Below are 16,575 nucleotides of genomic sequence, written 5' to 3' on the forward strand. Positions count from 1 at the left end.
TAAGATGTTCCTTTTTCAACCTCATTGTTCCTAAGATGACACATTAGCTGCAAGTTATTCAAAAAACATCATGGCACACTGCCCCGAGCAGCTGCGGACAGCCTGCCATCTACATTTTCCGGTATTCTAAGTATTTTGGCTTATTTCGGTCATAATGCCACCAATCTCTCGCACGACTCACCATTTTGTTGTGAAGAATTCCTATGCGACTCAAAAACAGACTTTGGATCACCTGATGGGAATAAAAATCAAACAATTTAATCAAATTTCCCCAGAGCCACAAGATGAAACCAACGCAAGCAAGCAGGATGGCCCAAAGACAAGTCAGATTCAACAAGTGTATTGCGCTGTGAAAAAGGCACCTCTATACCACAGCGATCTCAATCATAAATTCCTCATAATTAGTCTCGACTGATACATGCCCATGAAATAGTCAAAGCATCTGATTGGGAACCATAAATATTCTATGCCTTAGGTCACAGACACACACAAAAGAGGACACCGGTCGCCACAGGACAAGCAGAGGTCACTAGGCCCAAACCCGATATTGTTGATTTGGCAGGTTTGTGAAACTCTGCGTGAGCTCCAATGTTTGCAAGGAGGGAGGAGGAGACCCAGCGCTGTCGGAGTGGGTTTGACACTGGCAGAGAGAGGTATGGCAGTTTGGGTGGTGGCATGTCGTCGCCCGATAGCTCGGTCGATTTGCACACCACTGCAATTGGTCCTGGCATATGCATAATTTCTCCCACGCTGCACCCCCTAAATATATCAGAGTCAAAACTGCGTGGTGTTTTATCAAAGTACAACTTTCCATTATTTTGTGTTGACAACATCGAAGGTGCACCCAAAAGCATCTGTTGTTTATTTGGGGGAAGCATGGTAGATTACTTGTTGATCATTGAGCTAAGTTGTTCAGTCTGAAGACTATAAGTATACTCAACAATAGAAAACTGCTCTGGTGATGTGCTGAAGAACTACTGCATCAATGAGCATGCCATCCTTCAGAAATAATGGTCCGATTGACGTTCCTGATCTATTGTGTACATTAGTTGAGCAATTATATTCTCCTCGGCTTCCACTGGAATATGTCTGGCTGTGCATTCCTCTCGACAACTACCCGGGATCGGGCCTCTAACTTTCTGGCGGCAAGCCCGTGGGAGCACCGACCCCAACGGTACCCTCTTCCAGGCATTGCAGAAGCAGGAAACGCGAGCTGTAAAGTCGAAAGAACTCCCAAAAATCCAGAAACCCAGCATCCGGAAGTCTGGCCCAAGAGCTTCCCCTAAAGGTTCCGAAGGGACGAGTGGTGGTACTGCCCCGGATGGCTGCGGACTGCCTACCACCCACATTTATCTCATAATTCTCATTATTTTGGCGTATTTCGGTCATGATGCCAATTAGCATGACACAGCTGGCCTGTAACTACACAGTGTGACTTTAACATGTGCTAAAAGAAATCACAGGCATCTTTAAATACTGACGTCCTCATGGATATTTTTAAAACAACTGAAAACCTCACAGCTTATTTAAACACTTGAAACCTCATAGCTTATTTAAATGTATTTTAAACCTCACTTTTCATAGGGCTTTGCCCCCTGACTCCCACAATGGGTGCTGCCATTTCACCCTCCCTCCCCTCCACCCCTCCGGAACGGGGCCTTCAATTTCGCCATTGGCTCCTTCCTGAGTGTGCGTTTTCCATGCCAACTGGTCACCTTGCAGCTACTTTGCTGGCTGCCCAGGTGTCAGCTCAACAACAAACAGCCATGGTATTGTCGTGTAGCTAAGGCCCTCCATGACTTCACGGGTCCAATCAAATCTGTAAACGTTCCAAGCCGCATGTTTAGAATCGGAACCTCCTCCCTCCTGGAACTGGTAATAACTAACTTTTCATCCAAGATGTTCCTTGTTCAACCTCCTTGTAGCTAAGATGTTCCTTGTTCAACCTCCTTGTCGCTAAGATGTTCCTTGTTCAACCTCCTTGTCGCTAAGATGTTCCTTGTTCAACCTCTCTTGTCCCTCCTCTGACCATTCTTGGCAAACCCCGTATTTTTCTGGCTATTTTTACGGAACGGCCTCAACACCGCATAATGTAGTTGTTCACACAGGCCAACTGGCAGGCACCCCTCTCACAAAAGGATTGGGCTTTCATCTAGATTGCATTTGATATTGATCCAAACTGGGAGTGCTTTCACAAAAGCCTTTTCTCTCTCTCTCTCTCTCTCTGAAATTGACATCCACAGATGATTTATATAATTTAATGGTGGTCGGTTAATCTGCCATTTCTAGCTTTTCTTTTCTCTTTTTCTCTTTATTCTATCACTTGATTTGTTTTTTCCTTAATTCCAATTTTATACCTGTTTTCATGAGAATAATTTGAACTTTCACCACTATTTATGTTGGTTGCTTCTTCCTGGTTTACAATTTAACATTTTAACAGTCTTTTTCCTTGGCCTTAAATCAATTGCTCATGAGCCTTTATGAAATATTCGAAACTTGCTACTTAGTGGGCCATAACATGTTTTGACTGTGCATTAGGGTGGTCCACAGATACGTATATGTAATATTTAATACTATTAAAAATCCATGCTCCACAAGGCTGCCCTTGTTCCTATGTTTATAAAGATCATATGAACCAAATATGAGGTCAATTGGAACTTATTTAGAGGTTGCTCCAAAAATAACATTTTTAATTTATCCTGTTTTTTTCAGATGGCAGAAACTCGCAGCTCTTCCACAGTTTGGTTGCTGGGCAAGTCTGAAAAGGAAATAATATGTGGGGGACTACCAACCGAAGGACACACATTGCAGAAAATGGTGTACCATCACATACAAGAACACCATACAGTTCGTGAAAGTGCCAAACCTAGTGTACAAGCTGTGTGTGCATACTGGGAGAAAGCACGAACTCCAGTGCAGAGAGTAGATTCCTGTGAGCGCCAACTTTTGAAGTTGTATGATGCCTACAAACTGGTAAAGAAAAATAGAACCAAGACATTCGAAAACTATAGCGTGAAGGAGCAGATGTTCAAAGATGATCTTCAATCCCTCTTCGATATCTCACCAAATGATGCGCTTGAGAAAATGACGAATGAAGAAGACAAAGCATTCCTTATCATGCAGCGTGAGGATCCCTCAAGTTCACGTATGGGATCTGTGGACAACACTCTGGCAGTGAAGAACAGAAAGCGTATCAGGCTTGAGAATGAAGATAAAAGAAAGAAGAAACATGCTGCTGAGACTCTAACAGCAATGCAATCTGTTCCATCAACATCGGCTGTGGTTGATGATGATGATGATGAGTCTGATATTGAAAGCTCCGATTCAGGGGACAATGAATTCAAACTCCAAAGTCCATCTTCTGCCAAACAGGCGAAAAAGGCTCCCATCGAGGTGATCACTCCAGCAATAGTGGCAACTCTGGACAGAGTAAATCTCTCAGATCGGCGTGCTATGTTTGTGGCCGGTGCTTTTGCACAATCTCTTGGTCATACCATTGAAGACAAGTGCAAGCCAACAATAATAAATAATTTGAGTAATTGAAAATAGATAATTATCTATGAATTGATGTATGATGCTAAAAATTCTGTATCTTATTATTCATTAAAATTTGTCAACATTTTGAGCAACCTCTAAATATTGTCCAATCAAACTCAAATTTTCACCACAAACTACTTTCTTCAATAGGAATAGGGGCAGGCGTGTGGAGAAATGAAAATCCAATCTTCAAATTTTTGGACCACCCCACTGTGCATTCTGCTTTATTAACCTCTGATAACTTTTTAACATTTTATCAAGGCTTCTCTAAACCAATTTAATCCAAAAATGCTTTTACAACTGAGCTTTAGCAAATGCACATAAGCGCAGTACCCTTTCTTATGGGTGGTGGCTCGTGGTCTTTCTCTCCTTCCGCTGCCTTACACTTCTTCACACTCCATAAGTACTGGTGGAATTTTGCAAAGTCCATTTCTGGCCCGGCCCAATGGCCTCGCCACAGAATCTGTTTGAGACCAAGCAGAATGCCTCAACTGAGAGCTTGTCTGAAAATCTAGTTTACCCCCATTGATTGCTCTGTGTTCCCAAGTTACAACCTCATACCCACTGCATATCAGACTTTGGCATTCTCACCCAAGAAGGTAGAGGAAGTCCTGATCACCTTGGCTTTTCTATTGGTGACAGGCCAAGATGGCATGATCAGTGCCCATGTTCTCAAATCCTGCTTTTCTGCTCTCGCTTCTCCTGTCTGCTCTGTTCAGCCTGTCATTCATCCTTGGCCGCCACCTGGAAGACAGCTGACATCACTCCCATTCACAAGAAGTGTTAAAAACAGATCCTCTCAACTACAGACTAGCACAACTATCGGAGACGCCTCTTTGCAATGGTTGTACCCCCCAACACAAGCGGTCATGGTCAGAGAGCTGATCGATCTCCATGGACTGGCCCTTGCCCTCTTGTCTCTCTCTTGTCTGTCTCACTCTCACTCTCACTCTCACTCTCACTCTCTCTCTCTCTCTCTCTCTCGTGGTCCTGAATTTGTGAAATCGGGGGTACACCATCCTGGATGTGGGGGATATCTGGGCTGCTCCTGGGAGCCCCGGGTTTGTTCAAGAGAACTGTCTGGGGCTATAGAACAACAACAGCTGCAGACCAGTTTGCTTAGTTCTAAAAATGATAATAAAAATCATGGAATCCATCATTGCTACTGATGTCAAGTCTTTGCCCTTTTCAAACAGCCTGATCTCTGACCATCAGTTTGACTGCCATTCCAGTCACACATCTAAGAATATGCCACTGCTTCGCTCTCAGTAATGTTCAGACAACATAAATCTCAAACAAGTGATCGGAACCTTCTCTCTGGACATAGCTCATGCATTCGACAGATTCTGGCATCCTGCGATGATTGCCATGCTCTTTGGCTGTGGCATAAAAGGCCACGTCATATCTGTCTTTTTGACTTCATCCACTCATGTAGTCAATAATTAGTTGCCATGACAGACATGTACAGAAAATGACACATTTTAAAACGTCATTAAAAGCCTTTAAAGGAAGAAGAAAATTAGTTCGAGTAGGAGGTATTGAGAATGAAAAATATGAAGAACGAGAAAGGGCAGTCTCGCTTCGAGCGCTCATTCTGAACAAATATACCATCGTTAACTGAGCACGCTACTATTATGGCCCATATACCTGTATCATCCATGCACCCTATGATGTCAAAATTTATTGGCATAGGTTATAAACGTCATAAATTTAATTCTTCACACATAGTGAGTCATATATGAGATATATTAAGTTTCACATTTTTCAGACAATAATTTCCATTCAACCAATTATGGCTGGAATATCACCTTCACCGATGACATCATTCTTGTCACCCAAAATGGGTAGTTGATGAGATATGTCAAGTTTCAATTTTTTGAGCGGTTTCAGAGAACATAATATAAAGAGAAGATACGTTTTTCCTTTAATCCAATATGGCTGCAATACCATGCGACCTATGAAGTCAATGGTAGGAATAAAATATTCTCCATGGGGAGTCCCTCTCTCTCTCTGATACGAGAGGGGGGGAAGGGGGTGAAGGGGGTGGGAGGGGGGAAGGGAAGGGGAGGGGAGGGGGGGAGAGGTGGAAGGGGGAGTAGGGGAAGGGTGGGAGGGGTAAGGGGGAGGGGTAAGGGGGAGGAGAGAGGGGGAGGGGGGGAAAGGGTGGGGGTGAAGGGAAGGGGAGGGGGGAAGGGGGGAGAGGGGAGGGAAGGGGGCAAGGGGAGGGGGGAGGGGGGAAGGGGAGGGGGGAAAGGGAGGGGAGGAGTGGGAAGGGGTTCATATATATGCTGGTGGGTGAATGTGGCTCACATTTCTGAGTTAAGTGTGATGCTGATCAGGAAGAAGAAGAAGCTGTACTACCAAATTCGTACACTTCCGGATTTGTTTGATTTATTTGTATTCAAATGTCTGGTGATTGTTTTGTATTTATTTATGCGAATGTGTACTTGTATATAACTGTCATTAATTTTAAAAGGCTTCGGCACTATCGAGCGATTTTTTTTTTTTAACTCCAAAAAAACGATCTTTTTTTTCATAATTTTTTTTTTTTGTCTAAAACACTCCCAGGCACTCACTGATGAACCGCTGAAAGTGCATACAATCCACCATGATCTCCGACTCCATGACAGCAGAGTTTCTGAACGAAAATCCGGTGAAGCCGGATAATAATCTGCAGTGCTGGCAAACAGTGACTGGAAGGTGCATGGAAGCCAAGAAGCCCGTGGTGCCAGATTAATGTTGAACCACTCAACAAAATGAAGATAAACACAACTTTGTCACAAACCTCCCCAAACCCAAAACATATACCCTTTGTCGAAGGTTACCGACAGACATACTTATGGGCACAGACTTGATAACACAGGGGGAGAAAAATCAACGATGATACGTATGAAAGCACAGAGCACCAGGAATAGTGGAGAAAATGATTGCGGCCATCACTCTTCCAAATGAAGACCTGTTCTTCTACAAGAAGACTTACCAAGACAAACAGGGCAGCAGGTTCCATGTGGGATAGTACGGCGAGTGCAGTGCACAGGTGGGCAAGCCACGGGGTCACAAACCACGGTCCCTTGCTGCAGTCGAACATTTGGTAGTTGTTGTGGTGGGGCATAAGCATGTGGGGGTTGAGGGAATTTATGGATAGAGGATTATGTTCAGAAAGTGTATCATGGACAAGTTAAATCAAAGTTAACCGAGTGAACAATAATAGTCATAAATCACACCGGTTATTATCATCAACCCCTTAACTTATCTGGAACATTTTTGGTCCAAATAATGCAAATAGATAATAAAACAAGAAAGGCGTCTTGCAGAATCTACCCCCTCCCCCCACCTCCCAAAAAAGTTGCCATGGGTGCTTCAACCTGTCCATTTCATTAAGATTAAAATTAACGATCTTAATCAATGCTCAGGTCAATCGGATGAGCATTGATTATTTTCAGATTAAAATTGATGATTTTAGAAGTTTGACCTGGAGTTGACCTTTGACCTTTTGACCTCAAAAATAGTTGCTTTCCCAACTCAGTGATGCACTTTGCAATTGCTGTTTAATTTTCACGTTAATAGGATGAAAATTCACGATGTTTCAGATGAAAATTGATGATCTTATAAGTTTGACTTGAGTTGACCTTTGACCTTAAAATAGTTGGTTTCCTAATTAATCAAAGCACTCTATGATTGCTGTTTAATTCTCAAGTGAATCGGATAAAAATTGAAGAATTTTCAGTTGAAAATTGATTTTGGTTGCTTGACCTTGAGTTGACCTTTGACCTTTTGACCCTAAAAATTTCAAATTCAGTGAGGCCCTTTGCAATTGCTGTTTAATTTTCACGTTAATAGGATGAAAATGCACGATGTTTCAGATGAAAATTGATGATCTTATAAGTTTGACTTGAGTTGACCTTTGACCTTAAAATAGTTGGTTTCCTAATTAATCAAAGCACTCTATGATTGCTGTTTAATTCTCAAGTGAATCGGATAAAAATTGAAGAATTTTCAGTTGAAAATAGACAATTTTTTTCAGTTGAAAATTGATGATTTTAGTTGTTTGACCTTGAGTTGACCTTTTGACCCTAAAAATTCCAAATTCAGTGAGGCCCTTTGCAATTGCTGTTTAATATTTCAAGTCAATCGGATGACAAATTGACAATTTTTCATATGAAAAGTGATGATTTTAGACGTTTGACCTTAAGTTGGCCTTTTGACTTAATAAATAGTTGGTTTCACAATTCAGTGATGCACTATGCTATTGCTCTTTAATTTTCAGGTTCGTCGGATGAAAATTGATGGTTTTTGAACTTGGATAACCTTGAGTTGACCTTTGACCTTTTGACCTTAGAAATTCCCAATTCAGTGAGGCACTATCCAATTGCTGTTTAATTATCAAGTCAATCAGATGAAAATTGATGATTTTAGACGTTTGCCCTTATGTTGACTTTTTGACCTCAAAATAGTTGTTTTTCCCAATTCGGTGATGCAATATGCAAATGCTGCGCAACTTTCAAGTCAATCGGATAAAAAATGATGATTTTAGAAATTTGACTTTAAAATGACCTTTCACCTCAAAATCAATAGGCTTCTCAGTTGAAACTACCTCTACAACTTGCTAAAGGCTTTTTGATGATCAGTTTAGAATTGTGACCTGTAGGCGAGTGACAAACAAACAAATGAAAAATCACTCGTAGAGCAATACTTGGCAAAAGAGAACAAAGCAGAATGGCACTCGGTAGAGCATCCTTTTGACCTCAAAATAATTGGTGGTTAAATTCAGTGACCTGATATGAAAGTCGTCTTCAAATTTGAATGTCAACAACTTAAGGATGAAAATTTAGGATTTTAACAATTTCGAAATGGTTGTTGACCTTTGGCCATGTTGATATGTTGGCCGATATTGACTTCAAAAAATAGTTGTTGGTTGAATTCAGTTTACTGATATGTAAATCATATTCAAATTTCAAGTCAATCAGATAAAAATTGTGGATTTTATAAATATGAAAAGGTTGTTAACCTTTTGGACTATGTTGATCTCAAAAATAGTTGGTGGTTGAATTCAGTTCGGTGATATGAAAATCATATTCAAATTTCAAGTCAATTGGATGAAAATTGAGGATTTTAGAAATTCAAAAAAAAGGTGGTTGACCTTTGGCCTATGTTGACCTTTCGGCCTACGCTGATCTCAAAAATAGATGTTGGTTGAATTCAGTTTACTGATATGTAAATCCTATTTCAATTTCAAGTCAATCGGATGAAAATTGAGGATTTTCGAAAAATCAAAAAATGTGGTTGACCTTTGGCTTAAGTTGTTGACCTTTTGGCCGAAGCTGATCTCAAAAATAGTTGGTGGTTGAATTCAGTTGGTGGTTGACATAGTTCAGGCACTTTTGACCTCAAAATAAATAGGATTCTGTCCGACTACCAACTTTACCATTTTGTGAAGTTTCACTTTCTTCAAATAATTTTAAAATTGTGACCTGTAGGCATGTATAAGTGAGCGGACAGACAAACACACAAACACACAAACTGTCATGAGTAATCAACATACTTGTCCAAAAAAAAAAATTTTGCCAAGTAACAACCAGACAGACAGACAACAAACAATAACAGTCAACTGACCAATATACTTGAAAAATCTTCGTTTTTGCAAGTAATAATGCCTTATGGATTGCCCTCATGACTCTTACTTGACAAAGACAGTTGACACAGTTGGGATCGTAGTTTGGTTTCCAGCGCTCGCCATGTGAGTGTTGCCGGCCCTCGAACATGCACATCACATTTTCCAGGGAGTTGTCCATTGGGCTGGACTGGCTTGGCATGGCCATCTGTTGTTCCGGGAGCCAGCACATGTTTGGAACTCTTACCTGTGAACAGACATACCAGGTCCTGGTTATTCTTGTGCCTCTTACATTTGGGATTTCCGTGTATGTGTCTACGTCGTCAAAATGAGTAGGAACAGCTGACTCAGTTTTCCTACTAAATATGAAATGCTTCACAATGGAGCATCCATTGCTAGTAGTGCACTACAATGGCAGTTTCTAGTTCATTGTTGAGGACTTATCAACAAGATTTGCCATTTGTGGGTCATAATCAGCAAAAAATGGCCACAACTGATCTTACATAGCGCCTGAGATTGAGTGAAATCGGACGCATGGAGGGCAACGTTTTTTTATTATTATTCAATATAAGCTCAAAATCTGACAGTGATTGGTTGGTCCCACCAGGTAGTCTTCTTCTTCGTTCAAATACAGCACAAGGCTGTGGGGTAGCAACATTGGCTTAGGGTGCGCTGTGCCGCTGATGCAGTGCCCTCTGCTGGTTAGGGCAGAGATTTATAATTTGTTTATGGACCGGCGATGGCTCGCCTACTTTCCCCGAAGGACACTGTGGGATATTTGACGTCCACAAACCCATTTAGCGTCCATCCGAGGGACGGCACACACATTGATGAATCGATCACCCTGCCTGTGAAACACCAGGACGACAGTTTATAGCTGGGTCGGGATTCGAGCCCAGGCTAGACAGCTTAGAGGTGAGTGTGCGTACCTCCATGCCATCCTGTACGCCCTTTAACAGGTAGCGAGTGACCTTTTTATCAAAATCAAGTCAGAGTTGTTGTTGTTGTATAGTCCCGGACAGTTCTCTTTAACATGCCCGTGGCATGGAGACAGCCAATCGTTGTCGCAGGAGCGACTCAGAGAACCCCCACATCCAGGATGGTGTACCCCCACCTTCACTTCAAGGTTGTACCTACCCACATCCAGGATGGTGTACCCCCACCTTCACTTCAAGGTTGTACCTACCCACATCCAGGATGGTGTACCCCAGGGCCACGACAGAGTTAGTGTGAGAGAGTTAGTGTGAAAGAGAGAGTTAGTGTGAAAGAGAGAGTTAGTGTGAAAGAGAGTTAGTGTGAGAGAGAGTTAGTGTGAGAGAGAGTTAGTGTGAGAGAGTTAGTGTGTGTGTGAGAGAGAGGGGAGAGAGAGGGGAGAGAGAGGGGAGAGAGGAGAGGGGAGAGGGAGAGGGAGAGGGAGAGAGAGAGAGAGAGAGAGAGACACAGAGAGACAGAGACGAGAGAGAGACACAGAGAGACAAGAGGGAAAGGTGTCCATGGGGACCGATCGGCACTCTGACCATGACCGCGCTGCCCTGACAAATCCAGGCAGCAGGGATGAATGGGGAAGATTTGGCCCCCAACTTGCGTTGGGAGGTACAACCACCATGAAGAGGCGTCCCCGATAGATGTCAAGTCAGAGTGAATGTTATCGCTTTTAAAATAGCCCAACATGAGCTGTACCCAATTAGTGAATGTATTTGCCACATTTGTAAAATACTTGCCAAATGTCGTTTGACAAAGTTGTGAACAGGTTCCCACTTGTGCTTAAGACTAAGTGTCTCCAAGGACATAAGAGACGAAAGTTCATAAGGTTACGATGCATGATCGGTGATGAAAGAATGGCACCTTAATCTGCAACTTCAGTGCACGGACTCTTCATGCAAAAGAGTGTGTGATCCACTGTATAGTTGCTCATCATTCAAGATGAACATGTCCGCAATGCAAATGCCATTTATTTTTCGGATTCCGGTGCAATTCCCGGAGTGATTGGTTTTTGTCTGCCATGGATGCGTTTGTGTGATGCAGATCTCTATTTGAAGGCAATTCCCAACCCTACGACTCCCACTGTGATGTAATTAAAATGCTCAGTTTCCGATTCATGTTGCTCTAATGATGTCATGTCCTTGGAGAGCGAGGTTTCGGGTCAATGCTCACCCGGCTCTGCACTTCCCCATGAGGATGAGTCTTTGTGGTGAGTCGCAGGACAGCAGAGCCATTGTCCAGGTGCTTGAGCATACTTTCCTCCAGTCTTGCGAGTTCTCCATGCACCTGTTTCACACAAGAGCACAATGTCAACCGCCTTTTACCCTTGGGTTGTGTGAAGAAAACACACAGAACGATCCCTCATTCCCATATGATGGAGACATCATCCCCTACAGTGCTGCAAAATGTTAGCCCAGGTTTGAGAGGTGCATAAAGTGTGTTTACCATCATATTTACATCCTTCTATCAACAGTTATCTTCCATATGATATTGTCCTTGATGCAGTGTGCGTCTTGGATGTAAGAATTCAATCTTGATGGCATCCTCTTTGACATTTGAATTACAAACTTTGGGAAACCACTTGGTTTCACATGACAAGTGAAACTAGAACGACACTCCATAGACAGCATATCTCCGCCAGGCTGAACACTTTATGTTTTGTATACACTGATAGGTCAAATTTGGATTCGGACCTCAACCAAAATCTAATCAGCTTGTTCTTGTCACTTACCCAACCTGTCCACCAAGTTTTGTCATAGGTCATCCACAACGTTTTGAAATATACTGCTATACATCGTTTTTGTCGCAATCACTCAATGGTGAAGAATCACTTTAAAATTCTCCAATGCAGATCCAGATCTTCACCAAAATCTAATAATTTCCTACTTGTCACACACCCAACCTCTGCACCAAATTTTGTCCAAATCCTTCCACAACTTTTTGAGATATCCTGCTCACAGACAGACAGACAAACAGATGGACAGGAGTGAAAACGTATCCTCCACCAACATTTGGTGGCAGAGGTATAGAGAGAGTTCATAGAACACATTACTCCACACTGTGTTCAAAATAACACTGTAGAAAACAAAATAAATCCAGAAGTTTAACCGCAGTTGATGCAGCGTCTTTTACACCACATCATTTAACAATTAACTCATTACATACTAACATTAATTATTTGTGCCTGTTGTTTGTGTCCTTTAAAGCCTCCTTAAAAAACAGTAGGTTTTCTGTTTGAAATGATTTTCAGTTTGGTTCGCTCGTGATGGAAAAAAATTGTTTGATTAAAAAATATTAACTCTCCTGACTGCGCATGCGCAAATGGGACAAATTCAGAGCCAAAGTTTTGATAAACTACAGGTTCATTTTCTGATTCAAGTTCCGATTCGTGTTCAAAATATAATATTCAATGGAAATCAAGTTGTTCCTCGATAATAAACCGACGTTTCTAAACAGAAGGACAGACAGAGAGAGACAGACAGACAAATAATCGAACCAATTTATTTACCCCACTTTTCACTTTGAGTACACGGGGTAAATTGATCATTGGATAAGGAAACTGTCTATCCATCCCCCATGACCCTCGCACGTCCCATACGTGTGTTGATGCTGTGCCACCCCCACCATCTTCATACGTCTGTGATCTGTGTGTCTACACTGCCACCCCCACGGCACTCACACGTCCATCCACAGGTCCTGTACCTGTGTGCCGACGCTGCAGCCCCCATTACCCCACCTTTCTCATGTTAGTTGTTCTTGATCTCCTTTAAAACATCTAAAATGGCCTATGGCCCCGCAAAGTCTTAATCTGGCCCTGATTAGGGTTAGGGTTGTTAGCCTTGCAAGTTAGGGTTAGGGTTAGGGTTAGGGTTAGGGTTACACCTCAACCCTAAGTCAAGCTTCAGTTGTTCCCATGGAGAATCCGAGAAAGTAAGTAATAATAAGTGTAATAGTAATGTAGTAATGTAGTGTGCTAACAATGTATATACATTGTCTTGGTAAACTAACCTGATTACCATCAAAACTGCGTAGTGTGACCTCCTTACGTCCACTAACAAGCTCCAGACCTGCTGCCTGGTCGCCATGCCAACCCCCAGACAGCCCAGCAGCCCACGCACTGTAATGGAGGCTACAGTTTGGGCCGAGCCACAGCCATGCCAGGCTCGCTGCCCCTGAGTGCACGAGTGGCCGTGACCTCATGCCAGCCAGAAGTACTGGGGATTCTTTTCACGGATGAGGAGTAGAAAAATAATAAATAATTAAGTGACACATATTTGTTCCAATTAACATATCAAGACAATTAATATTTTTCAACTCGTAAGAAAGAAAAGTGGGAGGATTACCTGTCGCACTGGAAGGGGGTAGATGAGGTGCGATCTGACCGCGCAGTTCTCCGCTGTCGGATATGACACTCAAAAAAAGCTCAGCGGCCATCAAGCGATGCAAGTCACGTGCAGCAAGTACCTTCCACATCCCCTTCACCTGCATCACACATTTCACTTGGAATGGCGGTATACGTATAACATTCAGTGTCATTGTGTAACAAGGACCTAAAATACCTGTATATACAGCATGCATTGCATCCGTTTCTAAAATTAATTGAACACATTCATAATTACATTTCATAAAGGTGATAGCTCGCCTACTCTTCATGAAAGGCACAGTGAGATCTTTACCGTCCACAAACTAATGCTGACAGACGGTGGCGGAGGTATATAGATAGTTCATAGAACACATTACTCCACACTGTGTTCAAATAACACTGTAGAAAACAAAATAATTCCAGAAGTTTAACCACCGTTGATGCAGCGTCTTTTACACCACATAATTTAACAATTAACGCATTACATTCTAACATTAGTTATTTGTGCCTGCTGTTTGTGTCCTTTATAGCCTCCTTAAAAAACAGTAGGTTTTCTGTCTTTACAGTAAATTTTCTGCCCGATTTAATGTCCATTCGAGGAACAACACAGATTGAGAGCATCACCATGCCTGTGAAACACTGGGATGACAGTTAATAGCGGGGTCAGAAATCAAACCCAGGCTAGACAGCTTAGAGGTGATAGTGCATACCTCGAGGCCTTCCTGCCAGCCCACCTTTATTGTGAGAATACGGAGAACAAAAATTAATAAAATTTACAATTTTTTTTTATTTTTGCTGTTGTTTTCGTCAAGTTTAGTTTGAGTAGAAAGCAGCCATGGACAGGCTTCGTATTTTGAGATGCCCTCTAGTTAGTCTCGCCCCGAAGGGGATTTTAGACTATTGCAATGCCCTGTCTGTCTGTGTGTCCGCGTCTATATATTTTCGTTTTCAAAATGGTTTTCTCTAAAACCGCTTGTCCGATTGTTGCAAAACTCTAAGCATAGGAGGATCTTGCCATGGAGATTCTTTTATTGCTATATCTGATGTCATAGGTCACATGGTATGGCAGCTATATTGGATTAATGGAAAATATTTGGCCATCATTTTCTCTGAAACCGCTCAACGATAAAAATTGAAACTTGGCATTTGTCATCAACTCCCTATGGGTTATTTAGAGTGATAACGATGACGTTGTTGGTGAAATGGTATTCGAGCCATAATTGGTTGAATTGAAATCCCTTCCTGAAAAATCTGAAACTACATATATCTGTCCTCTTAGACGGTTCTCTTAGATGTAAATGCAGAATTAAATTTATGACATTCATAAACCATGCCAAGAAACCATGTGACATAATAGAGTGGATGATATGGGTTTATGGGCCATAATAGTAGCATGTTCAGTTAATGATGGTATTTTTTATACAGAATGAACGTGCGAGGTAAGACTATGCATTCGTTATAGTTAGCCCGTCCCGTGCAATCAATCAAAAGGTCAGAGGTCAAGGTTGCAAAAAATTGTCAATTTTCATCCAAATGACCTGAAATTTTAACAATTTGCATATTGGGTCACATAATTGGTTCACCAATCAAAAGCTAGAAGCTGATTTTTTTTTTTAGATCTAAAGCTCAAAGGTCAAGGCTCCATAAAAATCATAAATTTCCATATTAATTTTCAATTTCAATTTCATCAATTTCCAAAATATTGTTACAGACACGACTTTGATGTTAAGGTGGGCCGAGCGGAATGGCCGTCGTGTCCGCACAAATTACCCGATTGTACTCGAACGTCGACGAAGCCGCGCTACGCTGGCTCAATAGGAAAGAGAAGACACCCGGCTGGGTTATAATGACACAATACGACACCAGGGGTTCAGTTCTCAAGACCTCCGGAGGAGGTTATATTAAGGCGGAAGGTTAGATTACAACTACAAGAGGTACATCATAGGAAGACAGGCACTTAGACACAACCTTATATTATTCCCGACAGACCACAGAGAAACAGGACAAAAACTGACTCACACGGGGTTTGATGGCAAGGAAAGCGGGTATTCGATGGCCAGCACAAGGTGCACCTTGTGCTCAGGGACAGGATGGCGCGGCCCAAAAGATGCAGGAGGTCTCTCAGCGCTCGAGGTGGCGTCTTGTCGTCTCAAGCTGGGGGCGCATCTGACGTCACGTCCGGCAAGCGGCTGCGTATATCCGGCGGGGAGTCACACGCCCTCGGCTCGTTAGCTCCGCCCAGATGGAATCGGTCCGCCCTTCTTATTGGGTGCGGGGGGGGTTTACCAGGCTCCGCCCTTGACGAGGAGCTGACAGCCAGCCCCTTCGTGGTAACCCCGTGGGGCGCATGGATAATGGCGGCTAACCGAGCCGGAGGGAGGACGCACACTCCCCGCGCGCGCCGTTGTTGTAGTTGTTGTTGTTGTTGTTGTAGCTGTAGTTGTTGTTGCTGTAGTTGTTGTTGTTGTTGTTGTAGCTGTAGTTGTTGTTGTTGTTGTTGTTTGGGGAAGAAGATGGGAGGAGGTATGGGAAGGTCCTAAACTCACTACTGGTGCCATATAATCACATTCTGGTGCAACGAAGAGTCATAATTAATGGAAACGAGGCCTTAACTGACATAGATTAAGAATAACTAGGAAGATGTCCGAAAGTTGTCTACGTGTGGTGCGGTGGACCTGGGCACGACATTTAATGGGGGAATAAGGGGAAGGTCGGCTCTACTGATTGTTATTTACATGCAATGGGACTAGGGAATGGGGGACTGGGGAAAGTTGGGGAGTATTGGAGAAAATAGGGGAATATTTACAAGCGGATATGGAGGCCAAATTCCATATTCGCAACATTGCACCCTTCTCTACCCTCGGGGCGTCCCGACCCGATAAATTTTTACCTACTTTAGTGTGGCACGCAATGTAGTTCCCTCTACTATTAACTCTACCCTGAGTGCGACAGTTTTACAGATATTCACAAATGAGTAAATATGTCCCCCTGCGACGTTGCACCCTTCTCCTCACAGAAACACACCCACAGGATAACCGAATCCGGAAAGAATTCTCAAACTAAACATACAGCCGGTAGGGAG

The 16,575-nt window shown here is 42.6% G+C and overlaps 1 protein-coding gene across 2 annotated transcripts in view; it reads right to left on the reverse strand.

Annotated features, from left to right (window-relative positions):
• The window catches only part of CHRD (chordin), a 112,391-nt gene that overhangs the window by 25,336 nt on the left and 70,480 nt on the right, over positions 1-16,575 (reverse strand). For both annotated transcript variants that reach the window (XM_068101556.2, XM_068101557.2), the window contains exons 14-19: positions 13,474-13,612; positions 13,139-13,353; positions 11,303-11,416; positions 9,219-9,395; positions 6,518-6,611; positions 182-232 (exon numbers count right to left, since the gene is read on the reverse strand). In XM_068101556.2, the coding sequence (XP_067957657.2) occupies positions 182-232; positions 6,518-6,611; positions 9,219-9,395; positions 11,303-11,416; positions 13,139-13,353; positions 13,474-13,612 (790 nt within the window). The remainder of the gene's footprint in view (positions 1-181; positions 233-6,517; positions 6,612-9,218; positions 9,396-11,302; positions 11,417-13,138; positions 13,354-13,473; positions 13,613-16,575) is intronic.

Source organism: Myxine glutinosa, chromosome 2 (genome assembly GCF_964187855.1).
Source record: "Myxine glutinosa chromosome 2, kmMyxGlut1.1, whole genome shotgun sequence".
Taxonomy (NCBI): Eukaryota; Metazoa; Chordata; class Myxini; order Myxiniformes; family Myxinidae; genus Myxine; species Myxine glutinosa.